Raw genomic sequence first — 26925 nt, forward strand, 5'->3', positions numbered from 1 at the left:
TAACGGAGCAGGGTCCGTCCCCAAACTGTCCATCAGGAAACAATTAATGGAGCAGGGTCCGTCCCCAAACTGTCCATCAGGAAACAATTAACGGAGCAGGGACCGTCCCCAAACTGTCTATCAGGAAACAATTAACGGAGCAGGGACCGTCCCCAAACTGTCTATCAGGAAACAATTAACGGAGCAGGGTCCGTCCCCAAACTGTCCATCAGGAAACAATTAACGGAGCAGGGACCGTCCCCAAACTGTCTATCAGGAAACAATTAATGGAGCAGGGTCCGTCCCCAAACTGTCCAACAGGAAACAATTAACGGAGCAGGGACCGTCCCCAAACTGTCCATCAGGAAACAATTAACGGAGCAGGGTCCGTCCCCAAACTGTCCAACAGGAGACAATTAACGGAGCAGGGTCCGTCCCCAAACTGTCCAACAGGAAACAATTAACGGAGCAGGGTCCGTCCCCAAACTGTCCATCAGGAAACAATTAACGGAGCAGGGTCCGTCCCCAAACTGTCCAACAGGAGACAATTAACGGAGCAGGGACCGTCCCCAAACTGTCCAACAGGAAACAATTAACGGAGCAGGGTCCGTCCCCAAACTGTCCATCAGGAAACAATTAACGGAGCAGGGTCCGTCCCCAAACTGTCCATCAGGAAACAATTAACGGAGCAGGGTCCGTCCCCAAACTATCCATCAGGAAACAATTAACGGAGCAGGGTCCGTCCCCAAACTGTCCAACAGGAAACAATTAACGGAGCAGGGTCCGTCCCCAAACTGTCCAACAGGAAACAATTAACGGAGCAGGGTCCGTCCCCAAACTGTCCATCAGGAAACAATTAACGGAGCAGGGTCCGTCCCCAAACTGTCCATCAGGAAACAATTAATGGAGCAGGGTCCGTCCCCAAACTGTCCAACAGGAGACAATTAACGGAGCAGGGTCCGTCCCCAAACTGTCCATCAGGAAACAATTAACGGAGCAGGGTCCGTCCCCAAACTGTCCATCAGGAAACAATTAACGGAGCAGGGACCGTCCCCAAACTGTCCAACAGGAGACAATTAACGGAGCAGGGACCGTCCCCAAACTGTCCATCAGGAAACAATTAATGGAGCAGGGACCGTCCCCAAACTGTCCATCAGGAAACAATTAACGGAGCAGGGTCCGTCCCCAAACTGTCCAACAGGAGACAATTAACGGAGCAGGGACCGTCCCCAAACTGTCCAACAGGAAACAATTAACGGAGCAGGGACCGTCCCCAAACTGTCCATCAGGAAACAATTAATGGAGCAGGGTCCGTCCCCAAACTGTCCATCAGGAAACAATTAACGGAGCAGGGTCCGTCCCCAAACTGTCCAACAGGAGACAATTAACGGAGCAGGGACCGTCCCCAAACTGTCCAACAGGAAACAATTAACGGAGCAGGGACCGTCCCCAAACTGTCCATCAGGAAACAATTAATGGAGCAGGGACCGTCCCCAAACTGTCCAACAGGAAACAATTAACGGAGCAGGGACCGTCCCCAAACTGTCCATCAGGAAACAATTAACGGAGCAGGGTCCGTCCCCAAACTGTCCATCAGGAAACAATTAACGGAGCAGGGTCCGTCCCCAAACTGTCCATCAGGAAACAATTAACGGAGCAGGGTCCGTCCCCAAACTATCCATCAGGAAACAATTAACGGAGCAGGGTCCGTCCCCAAACTGTCCATCAGGAAACAATTAATGGAGCAGGGTCCGTCCCCAAACTGTCCATCAGGAAACAATTAATGGAGCAGGGTCCGTCCCCAAACTGTCCAACAGGAAACAATTAACGGAGCAGGGTCCGTCCCCAAACTGTCCAACAGGAAACAATTAACGGAGCAGGGTCCGTCCCCAAACTGTCCATCAGGAAACAATTAATGGAGCAGGGTCCGTCCCCAAACTGTCCATCAGGAAACAATTAACGGAGCAGGGACCGTCCCCAAACTGTCCATCAGGAAACAATTAACGGAGCAGGGTCCGTCCCCAAACTGTCCATCAGGAAACAATTAATGGAGCAGGGTCCGTCCCCAAACTGTCCATCAGGAAACAATTAATGGAGCAGGGTCCGTCCCCAAACTGTCCATCAGGAAACAATTAACGGAGCAGGGTCCGTCCCCAAACTGTCCATCAGGAAACAATTAATGGAGCAGGGTCCGTCCACAAACTGTCCAACAGGAAACAATTAACGGAGCAGGGTCCATCCCCAAACTATCCATCAGGAAACAATTAACGGAGCAGGGACCGTCCCCAAACTGTCCAACAGGAAACAATTAATGGAGCAGGGTCCGTCCCCAAACTGTCCATCAGGAAACAATTAACGGAGCAGGGTCCGTCCCCAAACTGTCCATCAGGAAACAATTAACGGAGCAGGGTCCGTCCCCAAACTGTCCAACAGGAAACAATTAATGGAGCAGGGTCCGTCCCCAAACTGTCCAACAGGAAACAATTAACGGAGCAGGGTCCGTCCCCAAACTGTCCATCAGGAAACAATTAATGGAGCAGGGTCCGTCCCCAAACTGTCCAACAGGAAACAATTAACGGAGCAGGGACCGTCCCCAAACTGTCCATCAGGAAACAATTAATGGAGCAGGGTCCGTCCCCAAACTGTCCAACAGGAAACAATTAACGGAGCAGGGTCCGTCCCCAAACTGTCCAACAGGAAACAATTAATGGAGCAGGGTCCGTCCCCAAACTGTCCAACAGGAAACAATTAACGGAGCAGGGTCCATCCCCAAACTATCCATCAGGAAACAATTAACGGAGCAGGGTCCGTCCCCAAACTGTCCAACAGGAAACAATTAATGGAGCAGGGACCGTCCCCAAACTGTCCAACAGGAAACAATTAACGGAGCAGGGTCCGTCCCCAAACTGTCCATCAGGAAACAATTAACGGAGCAGGGTCCGTCCCCAAACTGTCCAACAGGAAACAATTAACGGAGCAGGGTCCGTCCCCAAACTGTCCATCAGGAAACAATTAATGGAGCAGGGTCCGTCCCCAAACTGTCCATCAGGAAACAATTAACGGAGCAGGGACCGTCCCCAAACTGTCCATCAGGAAACAATTAACGGAGCAGGGTCCGTCCCCAAACTGTCCATCAGGAAACAATTAATGGAGCAGGGTCCGTCCCCAAACTGTCCAACAGGAAACAATTAACGGAGCAGGGTCCGTCCCCAAACTGTCTATCAGGAAACAATTAACGGAGCAGGGTCCGTCCCCAAACTGTCCAACAGGAAACAATTAACGGAGCAGGGTCCGTCCCCAAACTGTCCAACAGGAAACAATTAATGGAGCAGGGTCCGTCCCCAAACTGTCCATCAGGAAACAATTAATGGAGCAGGGTCCGTCCCCAAACTGTCCATCAGGAAACAATTAATGGAGCAGGGTCCGTCCCCAAACTGTCCAACAGGAAACAATTAATGGAGCAGGGTCCGTCCCCAAACTGTCCATCAGGAAACAATTAACGGAGCAGGGTCCGTCCCCAAACTGTCCAACAGGAAACAATTAACGGAGCAGGGTCCGTCCCCAAACTGTCCAACAGGAAACAATTAACGGAGCAGGGTCCGTCCCCAAACTGTCCATCAGGAAACAATTAACGGAGCAGGGTCCGTCCCCAAACTGTCCATCAGGAAACAATTAATGGAGCAGGGTCCGTCCCCAAACTGTCCAACAGGAAACAATTAATGGAGCAGGGTCCGTCCCCAAACTGTCCATCAGGAAACAATTAACGGAGCAGGGTCCATCCCCAAACTGTCCATCAGGAAACAATTAACGGAGCAGGGTCCGTCCCCAAACTGTCCATCAGGAAACAATTAATGGAGCAGGGTCCGTCCCCAAACTGTCCATCAGGAAACAATTAATGGAGCAGGGTCCGTCCCCAAACTGTCCAACAGGAAACAATTAATGGAGCAGGGTCCGTCCCCAAACTGTCCAACAGGAAACAATTAATGGAGCAGGGTCCGTCCCCAAACTGTCCAACAGGAAACAATTAACGGAGCAGGGTCCGTCCCCAAACTGTCCATCAGGAAACAATTAACGGAGCAGGGTCCGTCCCCAAACTGTCTATCAGGAAACAATTAACGGAGCAGGGTCCGTCCCCAAACTGTCCATCAGGAAACAATTAACGGAGCAGGGTCCGTCCCCAAACTGTCCAACAGGAAACAATTAACGGAGCAGGGTCCGTCCCCAAACTGTCCAACAGGAAACAATTAATGGAGCAGGGTCCGTCCCCAAACTGTCCATCAGGAAACAATTAATGGAGCAGGGTCCGTCCCCAAACTGTCCAACAGGAAACAATTAATGGAGCAGGGACCGTCCCCAAACTGTCCATCAGGAAACAATTAACGGAGCAGGGTCCGTCCCCAAACTGTCCAACAGGAAACAATTAATGGAGCAGGGTCCGTCCCCAAACTGTCCAACAGGAAACAATTAACGGAGCAGGGTCCGTCCCCAAACTGTCCATCAGGAAACAATTAACGGAGCAGGGTCCGTCCCCAAACTGTCTATCAGGAAACAATTAACGGAGCAGGGTCCGTCCCCAAACTGTCCATCAGGAAACAATTAACGGAGCAGGGTCCGTCCCCAAACTGTCCAACAGGAAACAATTAACGGAGCAGGGTCCGTCCCCAAACTGTCCAACAGGAAACAATTAATGGAGCAGGGTCCGTCCCCAAACTGTCCATCAGGAAACAATTAATGGAGCAGGGTCCGTCCCCAAACTGTCCAACAGGAAACAATTAATGGAGCAGGGACCGTCCCCAAACTGTCCATCAGGAAACAATTAACGGAGCAGGGTCCGTCCCCAAACTGTCCAACAGGAAACAATTAATGGAGCAGGGACCGTCCCCAAACTGTCCATCAGGGAACAATTAACGGAGCAGGGTCCGTCCCCAAACTGTCCATCAGGAAACAATTAATGGAGCAGGGTCCGTCCCCAAACTGTCCATCAGGAAACAATTAATGGAGCAGGGTCCGTCCCCAAACTGTCCAACAGGAAACAATTAATGGAGCAGGGTCCGTCCCCAAACTGTCCATCAGGAAACAATTAATGGAGCAGGGTCCGTCCCCAAACTGTCCAACAGGAAACAATTAACGGAGCAGGGACCGTCCCCAAACTGTCCATCAGGGAACAATTAACGGAGCAGGGTCCGTCCCCAAACTGTCCATCAGGAAACAATTAACGGAGCAGGGTCCGTCCCCAAACTGTCCAACAGGAAACAATTAATGGAGCAGGGACCGTCCCCAAACTGTCCAACAGGAAACAATTAACGGAGCAGGGTCCGTCCCCAAACTGTCCATCAGGAAACAATTAACGGAGCAGGGTCCGTCCCCAAACTGTCCATCAGGAAACAATTAACGGAGCAGGGTCCGTCCCCAAACTGTCCAACAGGAAACAATTAACGGAGCAGGGTCCGTCCCCAAACTGTCCATCAGGAAACAATTAATGGAGCAGGGTCCGTCCCCAAACTGTCCATCAGGAAACAATTAATGGAGCAGGGTCCGTCCCCAAACTGTCTATCAGGAAACAATTAACGGAGCAGGGTCCGTCCCCAAACTGTCCATCAGGAAACAATTAACGGAGCAGGGTCCGTCCCCAAACTGTCCATCAGGAAACAATTAACGGAGCAGGGTCCGTCCCCAAACTGTCCATCAGGAAACAATTAACGGAGCAGGGTCCGTCCCCAAACTATCCATCAGGAAACAATTAACGGAGCAGGGTCCGTCCCCAAACTGTCCATCAGGAAACAATTAACGGAGCAGGGTCCGTCCCCAAACTATCCATCAGGAAACAATTAACGGAGCAGGGTCCGTCCCCAAACTGTCCATCAGGAAACAATTAACGGAGCAGGGTCCGTCCCCAAACTGTCCATCAGGAAACAATTAATGGAGCAGGGACCGTCCCCAAACTGTCCATCAGGAAACAATTAACGGAGCAGGGTCCGTCCCCAAACTATCCAACAGGAAACAATTAACGGAGCAGGGTCCGTCCCCAAACTGTCCATCAGGAAACAATTAATGGAGCAGGGTCCGTCCCCAAACTGTCCATCAGGAAACAATTAATGGAGCAGGGTCCGTCCCCAAACTGTCCATCAGGAAACAATTAATGGAGCAGGGACCGTCCCCAAACTGTCCATCAGGAAACAATTAACGGAGCAGGGTCCGTCCCCAAACTATCCAACAGGAAACAATTAACGGAGCAGGGTCCGTCCCCAAACTGTCCAACAGGAAACAATTAACGGAGCAGGGTCCGTCCCCAAACTGTCCAACAGGAAACAATTAATGGAGCAGGGACCGTCCCCAAACTGTCCATCAGGAAACAATTAACGGAGCAGGGTCCGTCCCCAAACTATCCAACAGGAAACAATTAACGGAGCAGGGTCCGTCCCCAAACTGTCCAACAGGAAACGATTAATGGAGCAGGGTCCGTCCCCAAACTGTCCATCAGGAAACAATTAACGGAGCAGGGTCCGTCCCCAAACTGTCCATCAGGGAACAATTAACGGAGCAGGGACCGTCCCCAAACTGTCCATCAGGAAACAATTAACGGAGCAGGGACCGTCCCCAAACTGTCCATCAGGAAACAATTAACGGAGCAGGGACCGTCCCCAAACTGTCCATCAGGAAACAATTAACGGAGCAGGGACCGTCCCCAAACTGTCCATCAGGAAACAATTAACGGAGCAGGGTCCGTCCCCAAACTGTCCATCAGGAAACAATTAATGGAGCAGGGTCCGTCCCCAAACTGTCCAACAGGAAACAATTAACGGAGCAGGGACCGTCCCCAAACTGTCCAACAGGAAACAATTAACGGAGCAGGGTCCGTCCCCAAACTGTCCAACAGGAAACAATTAATGGAGCAGGGTCCGTCCCCAAACTGTCCATCAGGAAACAATTAACGGAGCAGGGTCCGTCCCCAAACTGTCCATCAGGAAACAATTAATGGAGCAGGGTCCGTCCCCAAACTGTCCATCAGGAAACAATTAATGGAGCAGGGTCCGTCCCCAAACTGTCTATCAGGAAACAATTAACGGAGCAGGGTCCGTCCCCAAACTGTCCAACAGGAAACAATTAATGGAGCAGGGACCGTCCCCAAACTGTCCAACAGGAAACAATTAACGGAGCAGGGTCCGTCCCCAAACTGTCCATCAGGAAACAATTAACGGAGCAGGGTCCGTCCCCAAACTGTCCATCAGGAAACAATTAACGGAGCAGGGTCCGTCCCCAAACTGTCCAACAGGAAACAATTAACGGAGCAGGGTCCGTCCCCAAACTGTCCATCAGGAAACAATTAACGGAGCAGGGTCCGTCCCCAAACTGTCCAACAGGAAACAATTAACGGAGCAGGGTCCGTCCCCAAACTGTCCATCAGGAAACAATTAACGGAGCAGGGTCCGTCCCCAAACTGTCCATCAGGAAACAATTAACGGAGCAGGGTCCGTCCCCAAACTGTCCAACAGGAAACAATTAACGGAGCAGGGTCCGTCCCCAAACTGTCCATCAGGAAACAATTAACGGAGCAGGGACCGTCCCCAAACTATCCATCAGGAAACAATTAACGGAGCAGGGTCCGTCCCCAAACTGTCCAACAGGAAACAATTAATGGAGCAGGGACCGTCCCCAAACTGTCCAACAGGAAACAATTAACGGAGCAGGGTCCGTCCCCAAACTGTCCAACAGGAAACAATTAACGGAGCAGGGTCCGTCCCCAAACTGTCCATCAGGAAACAATTAATGGAGCAGGGTCCGTCCCCAAACTGTCCATCAGGGAACAATTAACGGAGCAGGGACCGTCCCCAAATTGTCCATCAGGAAACAATTAACGGAGCAGGGACCGTCCCCAAACTGTCCATCAGGAAACAATTAACGGAGCAGGGACCGTCCCCAAACTGTCCATCAGGAAACAATTAACGGAGCAGGGACCGTCCCCAAACTGTCCATCAGGAAACAATTAACGGAGCAGGGACCGTCCCCAAACTGTCCAACAGGAAACAATTAACGGAGCAGGGTCCGTCCCCAAACTGTCCATCAGGAAACAATTAATGGAGCAGGGTCCGTCCCCAAACTGTCCAACAGGAAACAATTAACGGAGCAGGGTCCGTCCCCAAACTGTCCATCAGGAAACAATTAATGGAGCAGGGTCCGTCCCCAAACTGTCCAACAGGAAACAATTAACGGAGCAGGGTCCGTCCCCAAACTGTCCATCAGGAAACAATTAACGGAGCAGGGACCGTCCCCAAACTGTCCAACAGGAAACAATTAACGGAGCAGGGTCCGTCCCCAAACTGTCCATCAGGAAACAATTAATGGAGCAGGGTCCGTCCCCAAACTGTCCATCAGGAAACAATTAATGGAGCAGGGTCCGTCCCCAAACTGTCCAACAGGAAACAATTAATGGAGCAGGGTCCGTCCCCAAACTATCCATCAGGAAACAATTAATGGAGCAGGGACCGTCCCCAAACTGTCCAACAGGAAACAATTAACGGAGCAGGGTCCGTCCCCAAACTGTCCATCAGGAAACAATTAATGGAGCAGGGTCCGTCCCCAAACTGTCCAACAGGAAACAATTAACGGAGCAGGGTCCGTCCCCAAACTGTCCAACAGGAAACAATTAATGGAGCAGGGTCCGTCCCCAAACTGTCCAACAGGAAACAATTAATGGAGCAGGGTCCGTCCCCAAACTGTCCATCAGGAAACAATTAACGGAGCAGGGTCCGTCCCCAAACTGTCCATCAGGAAACAATTAACGGAGCAGGGTCCGTCCCCAAACTGTCCATCAGGAAACAATTAACGGAGCAGGGTCCGTCCCCAAACTGTCCAACAGGAAACAATTAATGGAGCAGGGTCCGTCCCCAAACTGTCCAACAGGAAACAATTAATGGAGCAGGGTCCGTCCCCAAACTGTCCATCAGGAAACAATTAACGGAGCAGGGTCCGTCCCCAAACTGTCCATCAGGAAACAATTAATGGAGCAGGGTCCGTCCCCAAACTGTCCAACAGGAAACAATTAACGGAGCAGGGTCCGTCCCCAAACTGTCCAACAGGAAACAATTAATGGAGCAGGGTCCGTCCCCAAACTGTCCAACAGGAAACAATTAATGGAGCAGGGTCCGTCCCCAAACTGTCCAACAGGAAACAATTAACGGAGCAGGGACCGTCCCCAAACTGTCCAACAGGAAACAATTAACGGAGCAGGGTCCGTCCCCAAACTGTCTATCAGGAAACAATTAATGGAGCAGGGTCCGTCCCCAAACTGTCCATCAGGAAACAATTAATGGAGCAGGGTCCGTCCCCAAACTGTCCAACAGGAAACAATTAATGGAGCAGGGTCCGTCCCCAAACTGTCCAACAGGAAACAATTAACGGAGCAGGGTCCGTCCCCAAACTGTCCAACAGGAAACAATTAACGGAGCAGGGTCCGTCCCCAAACTGTCCAACAGGAAAAAATTAACGGAGCAGGGTCCGTCCCCAAACTGTCCAACAGGAAACAATTAACGGAGCAGGGTCCGTCCCCAAACTGTCCATCAGGAAACAATTAATGGAGCAGGGTCCGTCCCCAAACTGTCCAACAGGAAACAATTAACGGAGCAGGGTCCGTCCCCAAACTGTCCAACAGGAAACAATTAACGGAGCAGGGTCCGTCCCCAAACTGTCCAACAGGAAACAATTAATGGAGCAGGGTCCGTCCCCAAACTGTCCAACAGGAAACAATTAATGGAGCAGGGTCCGTCCCCAAACTGTCCAACAGGAAACAATTAACGGAGCAGGGACCGTCCCCAAACTGTCCAACAGGAAACAATTAACGGAGCAGGGTCCGTCCCCAAACTGTCCAACAGGAAACAATTAACGGAGCAGGGACCGTCCCCAAACTGTCCATCAGGAAACAATTAATGGAGCAGGGTCCGTCCCCAAACTGTCCAACAGGAAACAATTAACGGAGCAGGGTCCGTCCCCAAACTGTCCATCAGGAAACAATTAACGGAGCAGGGTCCGTCCCCAAACTGTCCAACAGGAAACAATTAACGGAGCAGGGTCCGTCCCCAAACTGTCCATCAGGAAACAATTAATGGAGCAGGGTCCGTCCCCAAACTGTCCAACAGGAAACAATTAACGGAGCAGGGTCCGTCCCCAAACTGTCCATCAGGAAACAATTAACGGAGCAGGGTCCGTCCCCAAACTATCCAACAGGAAACAATTAATGGAGCAGGGTCCGTCCCCAAACTGTCCATCAGGAAACAATTAACGGAGCAGGGTCCGTCCCCAAACTATCCAACAGGAAACAATTAATGGAGCAGGGTCCGTCCCCAAACTGTCCAACAGGAAACAATTAATGGAGCAGGGTCCGTCCCCAAACTGTCCATCAGGAAACAATTAACGGAGCAGGGACCGTCCCCAAACTGTCTATCAGGAAACAATTAACGGAGCAGGGACCGTCCCCAAACTGTCCATCAGGAAACAATTAACGGAGCAGGGTCCGTCCCCAAACTGTCCAACAGGAAACAATTAATGGAGCAGGGTCCGTCCCCAAACTGTCCAACAGGAAACAATTAACGGAGCAGGGACCGTCCCCAAACTGTCCAACAGGAAACAATTAATGGAGCAGGGTCCGTCCCCAAACTGTCCAACAGGAAACAATTAATGGAGCAGGGTCCGTCCCCAAACTGTCCATCAGGAAACAATTAACGGAGCAGGGTCCGTCCCCAAACTGTCCATCAGGAAACAATTAACGGAGCAGGGTCCGTCCCCAAACTGTCCAACAGGAAACAATTAATGGAGCAGGGTCCGTCCCCAAACTGTCCATCAGGAAACAATTAACGGAGCAGGGTCCGTCCCCAAACTGTCCATCAGGAAACAATTAACGGAGCAGGGTCCGTCCCCAAACTGTCCAACAGGAAACAATTAACGGAGCAGGGTCCGTCCCCAAACTGTCCAACAGGAAACAATTAATGGAGCAGGGTCCGTCCCCAAACTGTCCATCAGGAAACAATTAACGGAGCAGGGTCCGTCCCCAAACTGTCCATCAGGAAACAATTAACGGAGCAGGGTCCGTCCCCAAACTGTCCAACAGGAAACAATTAACGGAGCAGGGTCCATCCCCAAACTGTCCATCAGGAAACAATTAACGGAGCAGGGTCCGTCCCCAAACTGTCCATCAGGAAACAATTAACGGAGCAGGGTCCGTCCCCAAACTGTCCAACAGGAAACAATTAACGGAGCAGGGTCCGTCCCCAAACTGTCCAACAGGAAACAATTAACGGAGCAGGGTCCGTCCCCAAACTGTCCAACAGGAAACAATTAATGGAGCAGGGTCCGTCCCCAAACTGTCCAACAGGAAACAATTAACGGAGCAGGGTCCGTCCCCAAACTGTCCATCAGGAAACAATTAACGGAGCAGGGTCCGTCCCCAAACTGTCCATCAGGAAACAATTAATGGAGCAGGGTCCGTCCCCAAACTGTCCATCAGGAAACAATTAACGGAGCAGGGTCCGTCCCCAAACTGTCCAACAGGAAACAATTAACGGAGCAGGGTCCGTCCCCAAACTGTCCAACAGGAAACAATTAACGGAGCAGGGTCCGTCCCCAAACTGTCCAACAGGAAACAATTGACGGAGCAGGGTCCGTCCCCAAACTGTCCAACAGGAAACAATTAACGGAGCAGGGTCCGTCCCCAAACTGTCCAACAGGAAACAATTAACGGAGCAGGGTCCGTCCCCAAACTGTCCAACAGGAAACAATTAACGGAGCAGGGTCCGTCCCCAAACTGTCCAACAGGAAACAATTAACGGAGCAGGGACCGTCCCCAAACTGTCCAACAGGAAACAATTAATGGAGCAGGGTCCGTCCCCAAACTGTCCAACAGGAAACAATTAACGGAGCAGGGTCCGTCCCCAAACTGTCCAACAGGAAACAATTAATGGAGCAGGGTCCGTCCCCAAACTGTCCATCAGGAAACAATTAACGGAGCAGGGTCCGTCCCCAAACTGTCCAACAGGAAACAATTAATGGAGCAGGGTCCGTCCCCAAACTGTCCAACAGGAAACAATTAACGGAGCAGGGTCCGTCCCCAAACTATCCATCAGGAAACAATTAATGGAGCAGAGTCCGTCCCCAAACTGTCCAACAGGAAACAATTAACGGAGCAGGGTCCGTCCCCAAACTGTCCATCAGGAAACAATTAACGGAGCAGGGACCGTCCCCAAACTGTCCAACAGGAAACAATTAATGGAGCAGGGTCCGTCCCCAAACTGTCCATCAGGAAACAATTAATGGAGCAGGGTCCGTCCCCAAACTGTCCATCAGGAAACAATTAATGGAGCAGGGTCCGTCCCCAAACTGTCCATCAGGAAACAATTAATGGAGCAGGGTCCGTCCCCAAACTGTCCAACAGGAAACAATTAATGGAGCAGGGTCCGTCCCCAAACTGTCCAACAGGAAACAATTAACGGAGCAGGGACCGTCCCCAAACTGTCCAACAGGAAACAATTAATGGAGCAGGGTCTGTCCCCAAACTGTCCATCAGGAAACAATTAACGGAGCAGGGTCCGTCCCCAAACTGTCCAACAGGAAACAATTAACGGAGCAGGGTCCGTCCCCAAACTGTCCATCAGGAAACAATTAACGGAGCAGGGTCCGTCCCCAAACTGTCCATCAGGAAACAATTAACGGAGCAGGGTCCGTCCCCAAACTGTCCATCAGGAAACAATTAACGGAGCAGGGTCCGTCCCCAAACTGTCCAACAGGAAACAATTAACGGAGCAGGGTCCGTCCCCAAACTGTCCATCAGGAAACAATTAACGGAGCAGGGTCCGTCCCCAAACTATCCAACAGGAAACAATTAACGGAGCAGGGACCGTCCCCAAACTATCCAACAGGAAACAATTAACGGAGCAGGGTCCGTCCCCAAACTGTCCAACAGGAAACAATTAATGGAGCAGGGTCCGTCCCCAAACTGTCCATCAGGAAACAATTAACGGAGCAGGGACCGTCCCCAAACTGTCCAACAGGAAACAATTAACGGAGCAGGGTCCGTCCCCAAACTGTCCAACAGGAAACAATTAACGGAGCAGGGTCCGTCCCCAAACTGTCTATCAGGAAACAATTAATGGAGCAGGGTCCGTCCCCAAACTGTCCAACAGGAAACAATTAACGGAGCAGGGTCCGTCCCCAAACTGTCTATCAGGAAACAATTAATGGAGCAGGGACCGTCCCCAAACTGTCCAACAGGAAACAATTAACGGAGCAGGGACCGTCCCCAAACTGTCCAACAGGAAACAATTAACGGAGCAGGGACCGTCCCCAAACTGTCCATCAGGAAACAATTAATGGAGCAGGGTCCGTCCCCAAACTGTCCATCAGGAAACAATTAACGGAGCAGGGTCCGTCCCCAAACTGTCCATCAGGAAACAATTAACGGAGCAGGGTCCGTCCCCAAACTGTCCATCAGGAAACAATTAACGGAGCAGGGTCCGTCCCCAAACTGTCCAACAGGAAACAATTAACGGAGCAGGGTCCGTCCCCAAACTGTCCATCAGGAAACAATTAATGGAGCAGGGTCCGTCCCCAAACTGTCCATCAGGAAACAATTAACGGAGCAGGGTCCGTCCCCAAACTGTCCATCAGGAAACAATTAACGGAGCAGGGACCGTCCCCAAACTGTCCAACAGGAAACAATTAATGGAGCAGGGTCCGTCCCCAAACTGTCCATCAGGAAACAATTAACGGAGCAGGGACCGTCCCCAAACTGTCCATCAGGAAACAATTAACGGAGCAGGGACCGTCCCCAAACTGTCCAACAGGAAACAATTAACGGAGCAGGGTCCGTCCCCAAACTGTCCATCAGGAAACAATTAATGGAGCAGGGTCCGTCCCCAAACTGTCCAACAGGAAACAATTAATGGAGCAGGGACCGTCCCCAAACTGTCCAACAGGAAACAATTAACGGAGCAGGGTCCGTCCCCAAACTGTCCAACAGGAAACAATTAATGGAGCAGGGTCCGTCCCCAAACTGTCCAACAGGAAACAATTAATGGAGCAGGGTCCGTCCCCAAACTGTCCATCAGGAAACAATTAACGGAGCAGGGTCCGTCCCCAAACTGTCCATCAGGAAACAATTAACGGAGCAGGGTCCGTCCCCAAACTGTCCAACAGGAAACAATTAATGGAGCAGGGTCCGTCCCCAAACTGTCCATCAGGAAACAATTAACGGAGCAGGGTCCGTCCCCAAACTGTCCATCAGGAAACAATTAACGGAGCAGGGTCCGTCCCCAAACTGTCCAACAGGAAACAATTAACGGAGCAGGGTCCGTCCCCAAACTGTCCAACAGGAAACAATTAACGGAGCAGGGTCCGTCCCCAAACTGTCCAACAGGAAACAATTAACGGAGCAGGGTCCGTCCCCAAACTGTCCAACAGGAAACAATTAACGGAGCAGGGTCCGTCCCCAAACTGTCCAACAGGAAACAATTAACGGAGCAGGGTCCGTCCCCAAACTGTCCAACAGGAAACAATTAACGGAGCAGGGTCCGTCCCCAAACTGTCCAACAGGAAACAATTAACGGAGCAGGGTCCGTCCCCAAACTGTCCAACAGGAAACAATTAACGGAGCAGGGACCGTCCCCAAACTGTCCAACAGGAAACAATTAATGGAGCAGGGTCCGTCCCCAAACTGTCCAACAGGAAACAATTAACGGAGCAGGGTCCGTCCCCAAACTGTCCAACAGGAAACAATTAATGGAGCAGGGTCCGTCCCCAAACTGTCCATCAGGAAACAATTAACGGAGCAGGGTCCGTCCCCAAACTGTCCAACAGGAAACAATTAATGGAGCAGGGTCCGTCCCCAAACTGTCCAACAGGAAACAATTAACGGAGCAGGGTCCGTCCCCAAACTATCCATCAGGAAACAATTAATGGAGCAGAGTCCGTCCCCAAACTGTCCAACAGGAAACAATTAACGGAGCAGGGTCCGTCCCCAAACTGTCCATCAGGAAACAATTAACGGAGCAGGGACCGTCCCCAAACTGTCCAACAGGAAACAATTAATGGAGCAGGGTCCGTCCCCAAACTGTCCATCAGGAAACAATTAATGGAGCAGGGTCCGTCCCCAAACTGTCCATCAGGAAACAATTAATGGAGCAGGGTCCGTCCCCAAACTGTCCATCAGGAAACAATTAATGGAGCAGGGTCCGTCCCCAAACTGTCCAACAGGAAACAATTAATGGAGCAGGGTCCGTCCCCAAACTGTCCAACAGGAAACAATTAACGGAGCAGGGACCGTCCCCAAACTGTCCAACAGGAAACAATTAATGGAGCAGGGTCTGTCCCCAAACTGTCCATCAGGAAACAATTAACGGAGCAGGGTCCGTCCCCAAACTGTCCAACAGGAAACAATTAACGGAGCAGGGTCCGTCCCCAAACTGTCCATCAGGAAACAATTAACGGAGCAGGGTCCGTCCCCAAACTGTCCATCAGGAAACAATTAACGGAGCAGGGTCCGTCCCCAAACTGTCCATCAGGAAACAATTAACGGAGCAGGGTCCGTCCCCAAACTGTCCAACAGGAAACAATTAACGGAGCAGGGTCCGTCCCCAAACTGTCCATCAGGAAACAATTAACGGAGCAGGGTCCGTCCCCAAACTATCCAACAGGAAACAATTAACGGAGCAGGGACCGTCCCCAAACTATCCAACAGGAAACAATTAACGGAGCAGGGACCGTCCCCAAACTGTCCATCAGGAAACAATTAACGGAGCAGGGTCCGTCCCCAAACTATCCAACAGGAAACAATTAACGGAGCAGGGACCGTCCCCAAACTATCCAACAGGAAACAATTAACGGAGCAGGGTCCGTCCCCAAACTGTCCATCAGGAAACAATTAATGGAGCAGGGTCCGTCCCCAAACTGTCCAACAGGAAACAATTAATGGAGCAGGGTCCGTCCCCAAACTGTCCATCAGGAAACAATTAACGGAGCAGGGTCCGTCCCCAAACTGTCCAACAGGAAACAATTAATGGAGCAGGGTCCGTCCCCAAACTGTCCATCAGGAAACAATTAACGGAGCAGGGACCGTCCCCAAACTGTCCAACAGGAAACAATTAACGGAGCAGGGTCCGTCCCCAAACTGTCCAACAGGAAACAATTAACGGAGCAGGGTCCGTCCCCAAACTGTCTATCAGGAAACAATTAATGGAGCAGGGTCCGTCCCCAAACTGTCCAACAGGAAACAATTAACGGAGCAGGGTCCGTCCCCAAACTGTCTATCAGGAAACAATTAATGGAGCAGGGACCGTCCCCAAACTGTCCAACAGGAAACAATTAACGGAGCAGGGACCGTCCCCAAACTGTCCAACAGGAAACAATTAACGGAGCAGGGACCGTCCCCAAACTGTCCATCAGGAAACAATTAACGGAGCAGGGTCCGTCCCCAAACTGTCCATCAGGAAACAATTAACGGAGCAGGGTCCGTCCCCAAACTGTCCATCAGGAAACAATTAACGGAGCAGGGTCCGTCCCCAAACTGTCCATCAGGAAACAATTAACGGAGCAGGGTCCGTCCCCAAACTGTCCAACAGGAAACAATTAACGGAGCAGGGTCCGTCCCCAAACTGTCCATCAGGAAACAATTAATGGAGCAGGGTCCGTCCCCAAACTGTCCATCAGGAAACAATTAACGGAGCAGGGTCCGTCCCCAAACTGTCCATCAGGAAACAATTAACGGAGCAGGGACCGTCCCCATACTGTCCATCAGGAAACAATTAACGGAGCAGGGTCCGTCCCCAAACTGTCCATCAGGAAACAATTAACGGAGCAGGGACCATCCCCAAACTGTCCATCAGGAAACAATTAACGGAGCAGGGTCCGTCCCCAAACTGTCCATCAGGAAACAATTAATGGAGCAGGGTCCGTCCCCAAACTGTCCATCAGGAAACAATTAACGGAGCAGGGACCATCCCCAAACTGTCCAACAGGAAACAATTAATGGAGCAGGGTCCGTCCCCAAACTGTCCATCAGGAAACAATTAACGGAGCAGGGACCGTCCCCAAACTGTCCATCAGGAAACAATTAACGGAGCAGGGACCGTCCCCAAACTGTCCAACAGGAAACAATTAACGGAGCAGGGTCCGTCCCCAAACTGTCCATCAGGAAACAATTAATGGAGCAGGGTCCGTCCCCAAACTGTCCAACAGGAAACAATTAATGGAGCAGGGACCGTCCCCAAACTGTCCAACAGGAAACAATTAACGGAGCAGGGTCCGTCCCCAAACTGTCCAACAGGAAACAATTAATGGAGCAGGGTCCGTCCCCAAACTGTCCATCAGGAAACAATTAATGGAGCAGGGTCCGTCCCCAAACTGTCCATCAGGAAACAATTAACGGAGCAGGGTCCGTCCCCAAACTGTCCAACAGGAAACAATTAATGGAGCAGGGTCCGTCCCCAAACTGTCCATCAGGAAACAATTAACGGAGCAGGGACCGTCCCCAAACTGTCCATCAGGAAACAATTAACGGAGCAGGGACCGTCCCCAAACTGTCCAACAGGAAACAATTAACGGAGCAGGGTCCGTCCCCGAACTGTCCAACAGGAAACAATTAACGGAGCAGGGACCGTCCCCAAACTGTCCATCAGGAAACAATTAACGGAGCATGGTCCGTCCCCAAACTGTCCATCAGGAAACAATTAACGGAGCAGGGTCCGTCCCCAAACCGGACTTTTGAAGTGTAGTCACTGTTGTGATGTTAGAATCGCAGCGGCCAATTTGCACAGAGCAAGATCCCACAAACAACAATGTGATAATGACCAGATCATCTGTTTTTAGGTGTTAGGTGGGAGATAAATATTGCCCAGAATGCCGGGGAGAACTCCCCTGCTGTTCCAATAGTGGCCATGGGATCTTTTACGTCAGCCCAAAGGGGGCGGACGAGGCCTCGGTCGAACATCTCATCCGGAAGACGGCACCTCCGATAGTGCAGAAACCCCTCTGCGCTGCACTGGGAGCGTCGGCCTGGATTTTGTGCTCAAGTCTCTGGATGGCCGAATGACTTTTCTAACAGCCTTCTCGACATGTCCTGCCACCATCAAACAGCCCGGGCGGAGGCTCGAAAGGCCGACTGCTCTCCTCACATTCCTACCTGAAGGGTGGTTTCCATCTGGACTCCGTGCAGCAGGGCCTGCGACTGGAGAACGGCCTCCTCCTTCACCAGCTCCTGCCACAAGTCCCGGTGGCGGGCGACAAGGGATTCCGGAACATTCTGAGAAACCTTCTCCGCCAGAACTATGTGATTGTCCAGCCTACGGAAAAACAGCTGCTCCCGCAGAGAAAGAAACAAGTCTGTTACACCCAACCAATCCACTGTAACTGGGCCTGAATACAGCCAGCATAATCAGAGTGAAAACAGGTTTTTCTCTTTTGCATTTGGGCCTTGGTTTAACTCCATGAAGGACTGACAGCGTCTGTGTGCAGACCCAATGCTGGCTAGACAACATCTTGGTATTTTCTTGTATTAACTTTCTCCCCTCCTCTCCTGAAGGGGCTGACTCTCACTGGGGTACAGGTCCCCTCCTCTCCTGAAGGTGCTGACTCTCACTGGGGTACAGGTCCCCTCCTCTCCTGAAGGTGCTGACTCTCACTGGGGTACAGGTCCCCTCCTCTCCTGAAGGGGCTGACTCTCACTGGGGTACAGGTCCCCTCCTCTCCTGAAGGTGCTGACTCTCACTGGGGTACAGGTCCCCTCCTCTCCTGAAGGTGCTGACTCTCACTGGGGTACAGGTCCCCTCCTCTCCTGAAGGTGCTGACTCTCACTGGGGTACAGGTCCCCTCCTCTCCTGAAGGTGCTGACTCTCACTGGGGTACAGGTCCCCTCCTCTCCTGAAGGTGCTGACTCTCACTGGGGTACAGGTCCCCTCCTCTCCTGAAGGTGCTGACTCTCACTGGGGTACAGGTCCCTTCCTCTCCTGAAGGTGCTGACTCTCACTGGGGTACAGGTCCCCTCCTCTCCTGAAGGTGCTGAATCTCACTGGGGTACAGGTCCCCTCCTCTCCTGAAGGTGCTGACTCTCACTGGGGTACAGGTCCCCTCCTCTCCTGAAGGTGCTGACTCTCACTGGGGTACAGGTTCCCTCCTCTCCTGAAGGTGCTGACTCTCACTGGGGTACAGGTTCCCAGGGCCGTATAGCTGGGGGCGGTCTCGCGATCCTTGTAGTGCCGAGAAGAGCACTCCCACACCAGCGGCTGAGTTAAAATTGCAGTCAGTTCCCGACGACATCATCAGGACCCGAAACGCACACCTTAAAACGGACTTTGGGAGGGTGTCCTTGCTCAGGAGCGGGCGGGCAAGTAACCCGGGCCAGGGCCGGATAGGGGTTAAAATCGCCCCCGGAAATGGCCGCCCAGGGTTTAATAATTGTTCTGCGGGGAACTTTGCGGATCAGAACGCGATTGTAAGTTTCAAACTGCGGATCAGCGAGGGGTTTGATGTTTCGAACGTGGCCCCTGATGTTGAGGACCACGGGGCAGGATATGGAGTGCGGCTGACCTGCACTCAGTGCCATTTTCTACTTGTAAATGTGCGAACAACCCCCCGCACCCCGCCAAAAAGATTGGCGTGAGGATACGAGAGCAGTGGAACTGTCAGCTCCGGGCCTGGGTCGCTCACCATCAGAGTAAAACCACAACAGCTGCCCTGGACCGTCCTGTCCTCCAGCGATGCCCAGGTGTCCCAATCCAAGCCTCAGTAAGAGCAGCTCCCCTTCATTTCCTGCGCATGCTACAATACTTCGACAGCCCCAGAGCCAGAAATGACACCTCGCAAATGCTCAGAATTCGATCGATCGCCAGAGTGGTTTTCTGACCTGAAATCCGCTGGCTACTCACTCAGAGGGCACGGGCTTACTGTCCCCAGAAAGCTCGCTCGGGAAAGGCAGTTTGCGAGGGAGCCATGGAGACCAGACAGGACCCAGGTTCAGGGGAGGTGGGAGGAAAGCGGCAAGGCTGGGGTTAATCAGCCAAGGGTCCCGCTCCTGATCCCTGTCCGGTGACTCCCGCTGTTGGGTGGGTGCGATAACCCTCATAGAATCGTAAAACGCAGAATGCAGTCATTCGGCCCATCGTGCCTGTGCCAGCTCTTTGAGAGAGCTATCCAAATCGTTCCAATCCCCCCGCTCTCTCCCCATAGCCCTGTAAATTTCAATCCCAAACTAATCCCACTGCCCCGCTCTCTCCCCATAGCCCTGTAAATTTCAATCCCAAACTAATCCCACTGCCCCACTCTCTCCCCATAGCCCTGTACCAATCCCCAAACTAATCCCACTGCCCCACTCTCTCCCCATAGCCCTGTATCAATCCCAAACTAATCCCACTGCCCCACTCTCTCCCCATAGCCCTGTATCAATCCCCAAACTAATCCCACTGCCCCACTCTCTCCCCATAGCCCTGTATCAATCCCAAACTAATCCCACTGCCCCGCTCTCTCCCCATAGTCCTGTATCAATCCCCAAACTAATCCCACTGCCCCACTCTCTCCCCATAGCCCTGTATCAATCCCAAACTAATCCCACTGCCCCGCTCTCTCCCCATAGCCCTGTATCAATCCCCAAACTAATCCCACTGCCCCACTCTCTCCCCATAGCACTGTATCAATCCCCAAACTAATCCCACTGCCCCACTCTCTCCCCATAGCCCTGTATCAATCCCAAACTAATCCCACTGCCCCGCTCTCTCCTCATAGCCCTGTATCAATCCCAAACTAATCCCACTGCCCCGCTCTCTCCCCATAGCCCTGTATCAATCCCAAACTAATCCCACTGCCCCGCTCTCTCCCCATAGTCCTGTATCAATCCCAAACTAATCCCACTGCCCCACTCTCTCCCCATAGCCCTGTATCAATCCCAAACTAATCCCACTGCCCCGCTCTCTCCTCATAGTCCTGTATCAATCCCAAACTAATCCCACTGCCCCGCTCTCTCCCCATAGCCCTGTATCAATCCCAAACTAATCCCACTGCCCCACTCTCTCCCCATCGTCCTGTAAATTTTACCTTTCAAGTATTTATCCAACTCCCTTCCAAAAGTTATTACTGAATCTGCTTCCACCGCCCTTTCAGGCAGCGCGTTCCAGATCATCACAACTCGCTGCGTAAAAACATTTCTCCTCATCTCCCCCCTGTTTCTTTAGATAATCACCTTCAATCTGTGTCCTCTGGTTACTGACCCTCCGCCACTGGAAACCGTTTCCCCCACGGTTGAACAGCTTCCCAATATTTTTCGGTTCCCAATTGAAGAATGCCCCCCCCCTCCTCACTAATACCATGCCGCCCCCACCCCCGGCCCCTTTGCCTGTGGAACGGTGCCCGATCGCAGAGGGGCATCTTGAAACAGCGCGTGAACGAGAGGGAATACCTTGTAGCTCTGTAGGTGGCTCTGTAATTCCCTGATGGTTTTGGTTGGATGAATCGAATCCTGGACAACCATCTCCCGTCCACTGTCGATCAGACCCGTGAGACCCTGCAGCAGACACTCGTACCGACTCCCCACCGCCAGGCCGCCCCGCAGCTCCACCCGCCGGCCTCTCAGGCACGCCCACGTTCCGTCGAGCACTTCCTATTGAAAGCAGAGAGAGATCCCGTCAGAACAACAACAACAGCAACTTGCATTCGTATAGAACCCTTGACGTAGTAAAACGTCCCAAGGCGCTTCTCAGGAGCGATTATCGGTCAAAGAGGTAGGTTTTAAGGAACGTCTTAAAAGGAGGAGAGAGAGGTAGAGAGAGGTTCAGGGAGGGAATTCCAGAGCTCGGGGCCCGGGCAGCTGAAGGCACGGCCGCCAATGGTGGAGCGATGGGAATCGGGGGATGCGCAAGAGGCCGGAATTGGAGGAGGGCAGAGATCTCGGAGGGTTGTAGGGGCTGGAGGAGGTTACAGAGATAGGGAGGGGGGCGAGGGCCATGGAGGGATTTGAAAACAAGGATGAGAATTTTAAAATCGAGGCGTTCCCGGACCGGGTGCCGATGTAGGTCAGCGAGCACAGGGGGGTGATGGGAGAACGGGACTTGGTGCGAGTTAGGATACAGGGGCAGCAGAGATTTGGGTGAGTTCAAGTTTATGGAGGGTGGAAGATGGGAGGCCGGCCAGGAGAGCGTTGGAATAGTCGAGTCTGGAGGTAACAGAGGCGCGGATGAGGGTTTCAGCAGCAGATGAGCTGAGGCAGGGGCGGAGACGGACGATGTTACGGAGTTGGAAGTGGGTGGTCTTGGAGAGGAACAGAGTCAAGAGAGGGCACTCTGCCCAGGAGACGGGAGATCAGTGTGCGCGTGCAGACAGGGGCTGCCACAGAGCTCATTGATATGATTGGGTAAAGCAAACACAAGGACAGACGTGTGTACCTCCAGCTTGTAGATGTCATGTCTCACTGTGGGCTTCAGCTCACATCGTTCCCCTTCTTCAATCACAGCCAGCAGCTGCTCCTCAAGGGGCCCCAGCTCACGCTCCATCTCCTCGATCAACTACAAGACATGGCATCAATCGGCACCGGTGACAGAAACCAGCAGAGCCGAGAACTCAATACTACATCACCAAAATCACCCTGGCCCTCACCGTAACACCGATATATCCCACACCCCTCACCGTAACACCGATATATCCCACACCCCTCACCGTAACACCGATATACCCCACACCCCTCACCGTAACACCGATATATCCCACACCCCTCACCGTAACACCGATATATCCCACACCCCTCACCGTAACACCGATATACCCCACACCCCTCACCGTAACACCGATATACCCCACACCCCTCACCGTAACACCGATATATCCCACACCCCTCACCGTAACACCGATATATCCCACACCCCTCACCGTAACACCGATATATCCCACACCCCTCACCGTAACACCGATATACCCCACACCCCTCACCGTTACACCGATATACCCCACACCCCTCACCGTTACACCGATATATCCCACACCCCTCACCGTAACACCGATATACCCCACACCCCTCACCGTTACACCGATATACCCCACACCCCTCACCGTTACACCGATATATCCCACACCCCTCACCGTAACACCGATATATCCCACACCCCTCACCGTTACACCTATATACCTTACACCCCCCCACCGTGACATCAATATACCCCACACCCCTCACTGATACACTGATATATCCCACACCCCTCACTGTAACTCTCTGATATACCCCACACACCTCACTGTAACTCTGATATATCCCACACCCCTCACTGTAACACTCTGATATAGCCCACACCCCTCACTGTAACACTCTGATATATCCCACACCCCTCACTGTAACACTCTGATATATCCCACACCCCTCACTGTAACACTCTGATATATCCCACACCCCTCACTGTAACACTCTGATATATCCCACACCCCTCACTGTAACACTCTGATATATCCCACACCCCTCACTGTAACACTCTGATATATCCCACACCCCTCACTGTAACACTCTGATATATCCCACACCCCTCACTGTAACTCTCTGATATACCCCACACCCCTCACTGTAACTCTCTGATAAATCCCACACCCCTCACTGTAACACTCTGATATACCCCACACCCCTCACTGTAACACTCTGATATACCCCACACCCCTCACACTAACACTCTGATATACCCCACACCCCTCACTGTAACACTCTGATATACCCCACACCCCTCACTGTAACACTCTGATATACCCCACACCCCTCACACTAACACTCTGATATACCCCACACCCCTCACACTAACACTCTGATATATCCCACACCCCTCACTGTAACACTCTGATATACCCCACACCCCTCACTGTAACTCTCTGATATACCCCACACCCCTCACTGTAACACTCTGATATACCCCACACCCCTCACACTAACACTCTGATATACCCCACACCCCTCACACTAACACTCTGATATACCCCACACCCCTCACTGTAACACTCTGATATACCCCACACCCCTCACTGTAACACTCTGATATACCCCACACCCCTCACTGTAACACTCTGATATACCCCACACCCCTCACTGTAACACTCTGATATACCCCACACCCCTCACTGTAACACTCTGATATACCCCACACCCCTCACACTAACACTCTGATATATCCCACACCCCTCACACTAACACTCTGATATACCCCACACCCCTCACTGTAACACTCTGATATACCCCACACCCCTCACTGTAACACTCTGATATACCCCACACCCCTCACTGTAACACTCTGATATACCCCACACCCCTCACACTAACACTCTGATATACCCCACACCCCTCACTGTAACACTCTGATATATCCCACACCCCTCACTGTAACACTCTGATATACCCCACACCCCTCACACTAACACTCTGATATACCCCACACCCCTCACACTAACACTCTGATATATCCCACACCCCTCACACTAACACTCTGATATACCCCACACCCCTCACTGTAACACTCTGATATACCCCACACCCCTCACTGTAACACTCTGATATACCCCACACCCCTCACTGTAACACTCTGATATACCCCACACCCCTCACTGTAACACTCTGATATATCCCACACCCCTCACTGTAACACTCTGATATATCCCACACCCCTCACTGTAACACTCTGATATACCCCACACCCCTCACTGTAACACTCTGATATACCCCACACCCCTCACACTAACACTCTGATATACCCCACACCCCTCACACTAACACTCTGATATATCCCACACCCCTCACTGTAACACTCTGATATACCCCACACCCCTCACTGTAACACTCTGATATACCCCACACCCCTCACTGTAACACTCTGATATACCCCACACCCCTCACTGTAACACTCTGATATACCCCACACCCCTCACTGTAACACTCTGATATACCCCACACCCCTCACACTAACACTCTGATATACCCCACACCCCTCACTGTAACACTCTGATATATCCCACACCCCTCACTGTAACACTCTGATATACCCCACACCCCTCACACTAACACTCTGATATACCCCACACCCCTCACACTAACACTCTGATATATCCCACACCCCTCACACTAACACTCTGATATACCCCACACCCCTCACTGTAACACTCTGATATACCCCACACCCCTCACTGTAACACTCTGATATACCCCACACCCCTCACTGTAACACTCTGATATACCCCACACCCCTCACTGTAACACTCTGATATATCCCACACCCCTCACTGTAACACTCTGATATATCCCACACCCCTCACTGTAACACTCTGATATACCCCACACCCCTCACTGTAACACTCTGATATACCCCACACCCCTCACACTAACACTCTGATATACCCCACACCCCTCACACTAACACTCTGATATATCCCACACCCCTCACTGTAACACTCTGATATACCCCACACCCCTCACTGTAACACTCTGATATACCCCACACCCCTCACTGTAACACTCTGATATACCCCACACCCCTCACTGTAACACTCTGATATACTCCACACCCCTCACTGTAACACTCTGATATACCCCACACCCCTCACACTAACACTCTGATATACCCCACACCCCTCACTGTAACACTCTGATATACCCCACACCCCTCACACTAACACTCTGATATACCCCACACCCCTCACACTAACACTCTGATATACCCCACACCCCTCACACTAACACTCTGATATACCCCACACCCCTCACACTAACACTCTGATATACCCCACACCCCTCACTGTAACACTCTGATATACCCCACACCCCTCACACTAACACTCTGATATACCCCACACCCCTCACACTAACTCTCTGATATACCCCACACCCCTCACTGTAACACTCTGATATACCCCACACCCCTCACACTAACACTCTGATATACCCCACACCCCTCACACTAACACTCTGATATACCCCACACCCCTCACACTAACACTCTGATATACCCCACACCCCTCACACTAACACTCTGATATACCCCACACCCCTCACCCCACAGATGTAGCAGCATTTCTAACCACAGCCTGAAATTACACTTCCTAAATCATCAGAATTAGATCTAATGCCAGAGTTTCTGTTCTGAAATTCGTGATCCCAGACACAGACAGACACAGACAGACACAGACAGACAGACACACAGAAAGCTCGCTCGGTAAAGGCAGTTTCAAGGGAGCTACCACAGCAACTTGTATTTATTTAGCGAATTAACGTAGTGAAACGTCCCAAGACGCTTCACAGGAGCGATTATCAAACTAAATTTGACACCGAGCCACATAAGGAGATATTAGGACAGGTGACCAAAAGCTCGGTCAAAGTGGTAGGTTTTAAGGAGCATCTTAAAGGAGGAGAGAGAGGTGGAGAGACGGAGAGGTTTAGGGAGGGAATTCCAGAGCTTAGGGCCGAGGCAGCTGAAGGCACGGCCGCCAATGGTGGAGCGATTAAAATCGGGGGATGCGCAAGAGGCCAGAATTGGAGGAGCGCAGAGATCTCGGAGGGTTGTAGGGGCTGGAGGAGGTTACAGAGATAGGGAGGGGCGAGGCCATGGAGGAATTTGAAAGCAAGGATGAGAACTTTAAAATTGAGGCGTTCCTGAACCGGGAGCCAATGTGGGTCAGCGAGCACAGGGGTGATGGGAGAACGGGAGTTGGTGCGAGTTAGGATACTGGCAGCAAAGTTTTGGATGAGCTGAAGGTTACGGCCAGGAGAGCATTAGAATAGTCCGATCTGGAGATAACAAAGGCATGGATGAGGGTTTCAGCAGCAGATGAGCTGAGGCAGGGGCGGAGACGGGCGATGTTACGGAGGTGGAAGTAGACGGTCTTGGTGATGGAGCGGATATGGGGTCAGAAGCTCATCTCAGGGTCAAATAGGACGCCAAGGTTGCGAACGGTCTGGATCAGCCTCAG

General features: G+C 51.9%; 1 protein-coding gene across 1 annotated transcript in view; it reads right to left on the reverse strand.

The window, feature by feature from the left end:
• LOC137326740 (nesprin-2-like) overlaps positions 1 to 26925 on the reverse strand; it is a 246195-nt gene that overhangs the window by 139313 nt on the left and 79957 nt on the right. Inside the window, exons 21-23 of the mRNA XM_067992112.1 lie at positions 22386 to 22505; positions 21404 to 21604; positions 18140 to 18313 (exon numbers count right to left, since the gene is read on the reverse strand). Coding sequence (XP_067848213.1) covers positions 18140 to 18313; positions 21404 to 21604; positions 22386 to 22505 — 495 coding nt within the window. The remainder of the gene's footprint in view (positions 1 to 18139; positions 18314 to 21403; positions 21605 to 22385; positions 22506 to 26925) is intronic.

This window comes from Heptranchias perlo, chromosome 10 (assembly GCF_035084215.1).
Source record: "Heptranchias perlo isolate sHepPer1 chromosome 10, sHepPer1.hap1, whole genome shotgun sequence".
Classification (NCBI taxonomy): Eukaryota; Metazoa; Chordata; class Chondrichthyes; order Hexanchiformes; family Hexanchidae; genus Heptranchias; species Heptranchias perlo.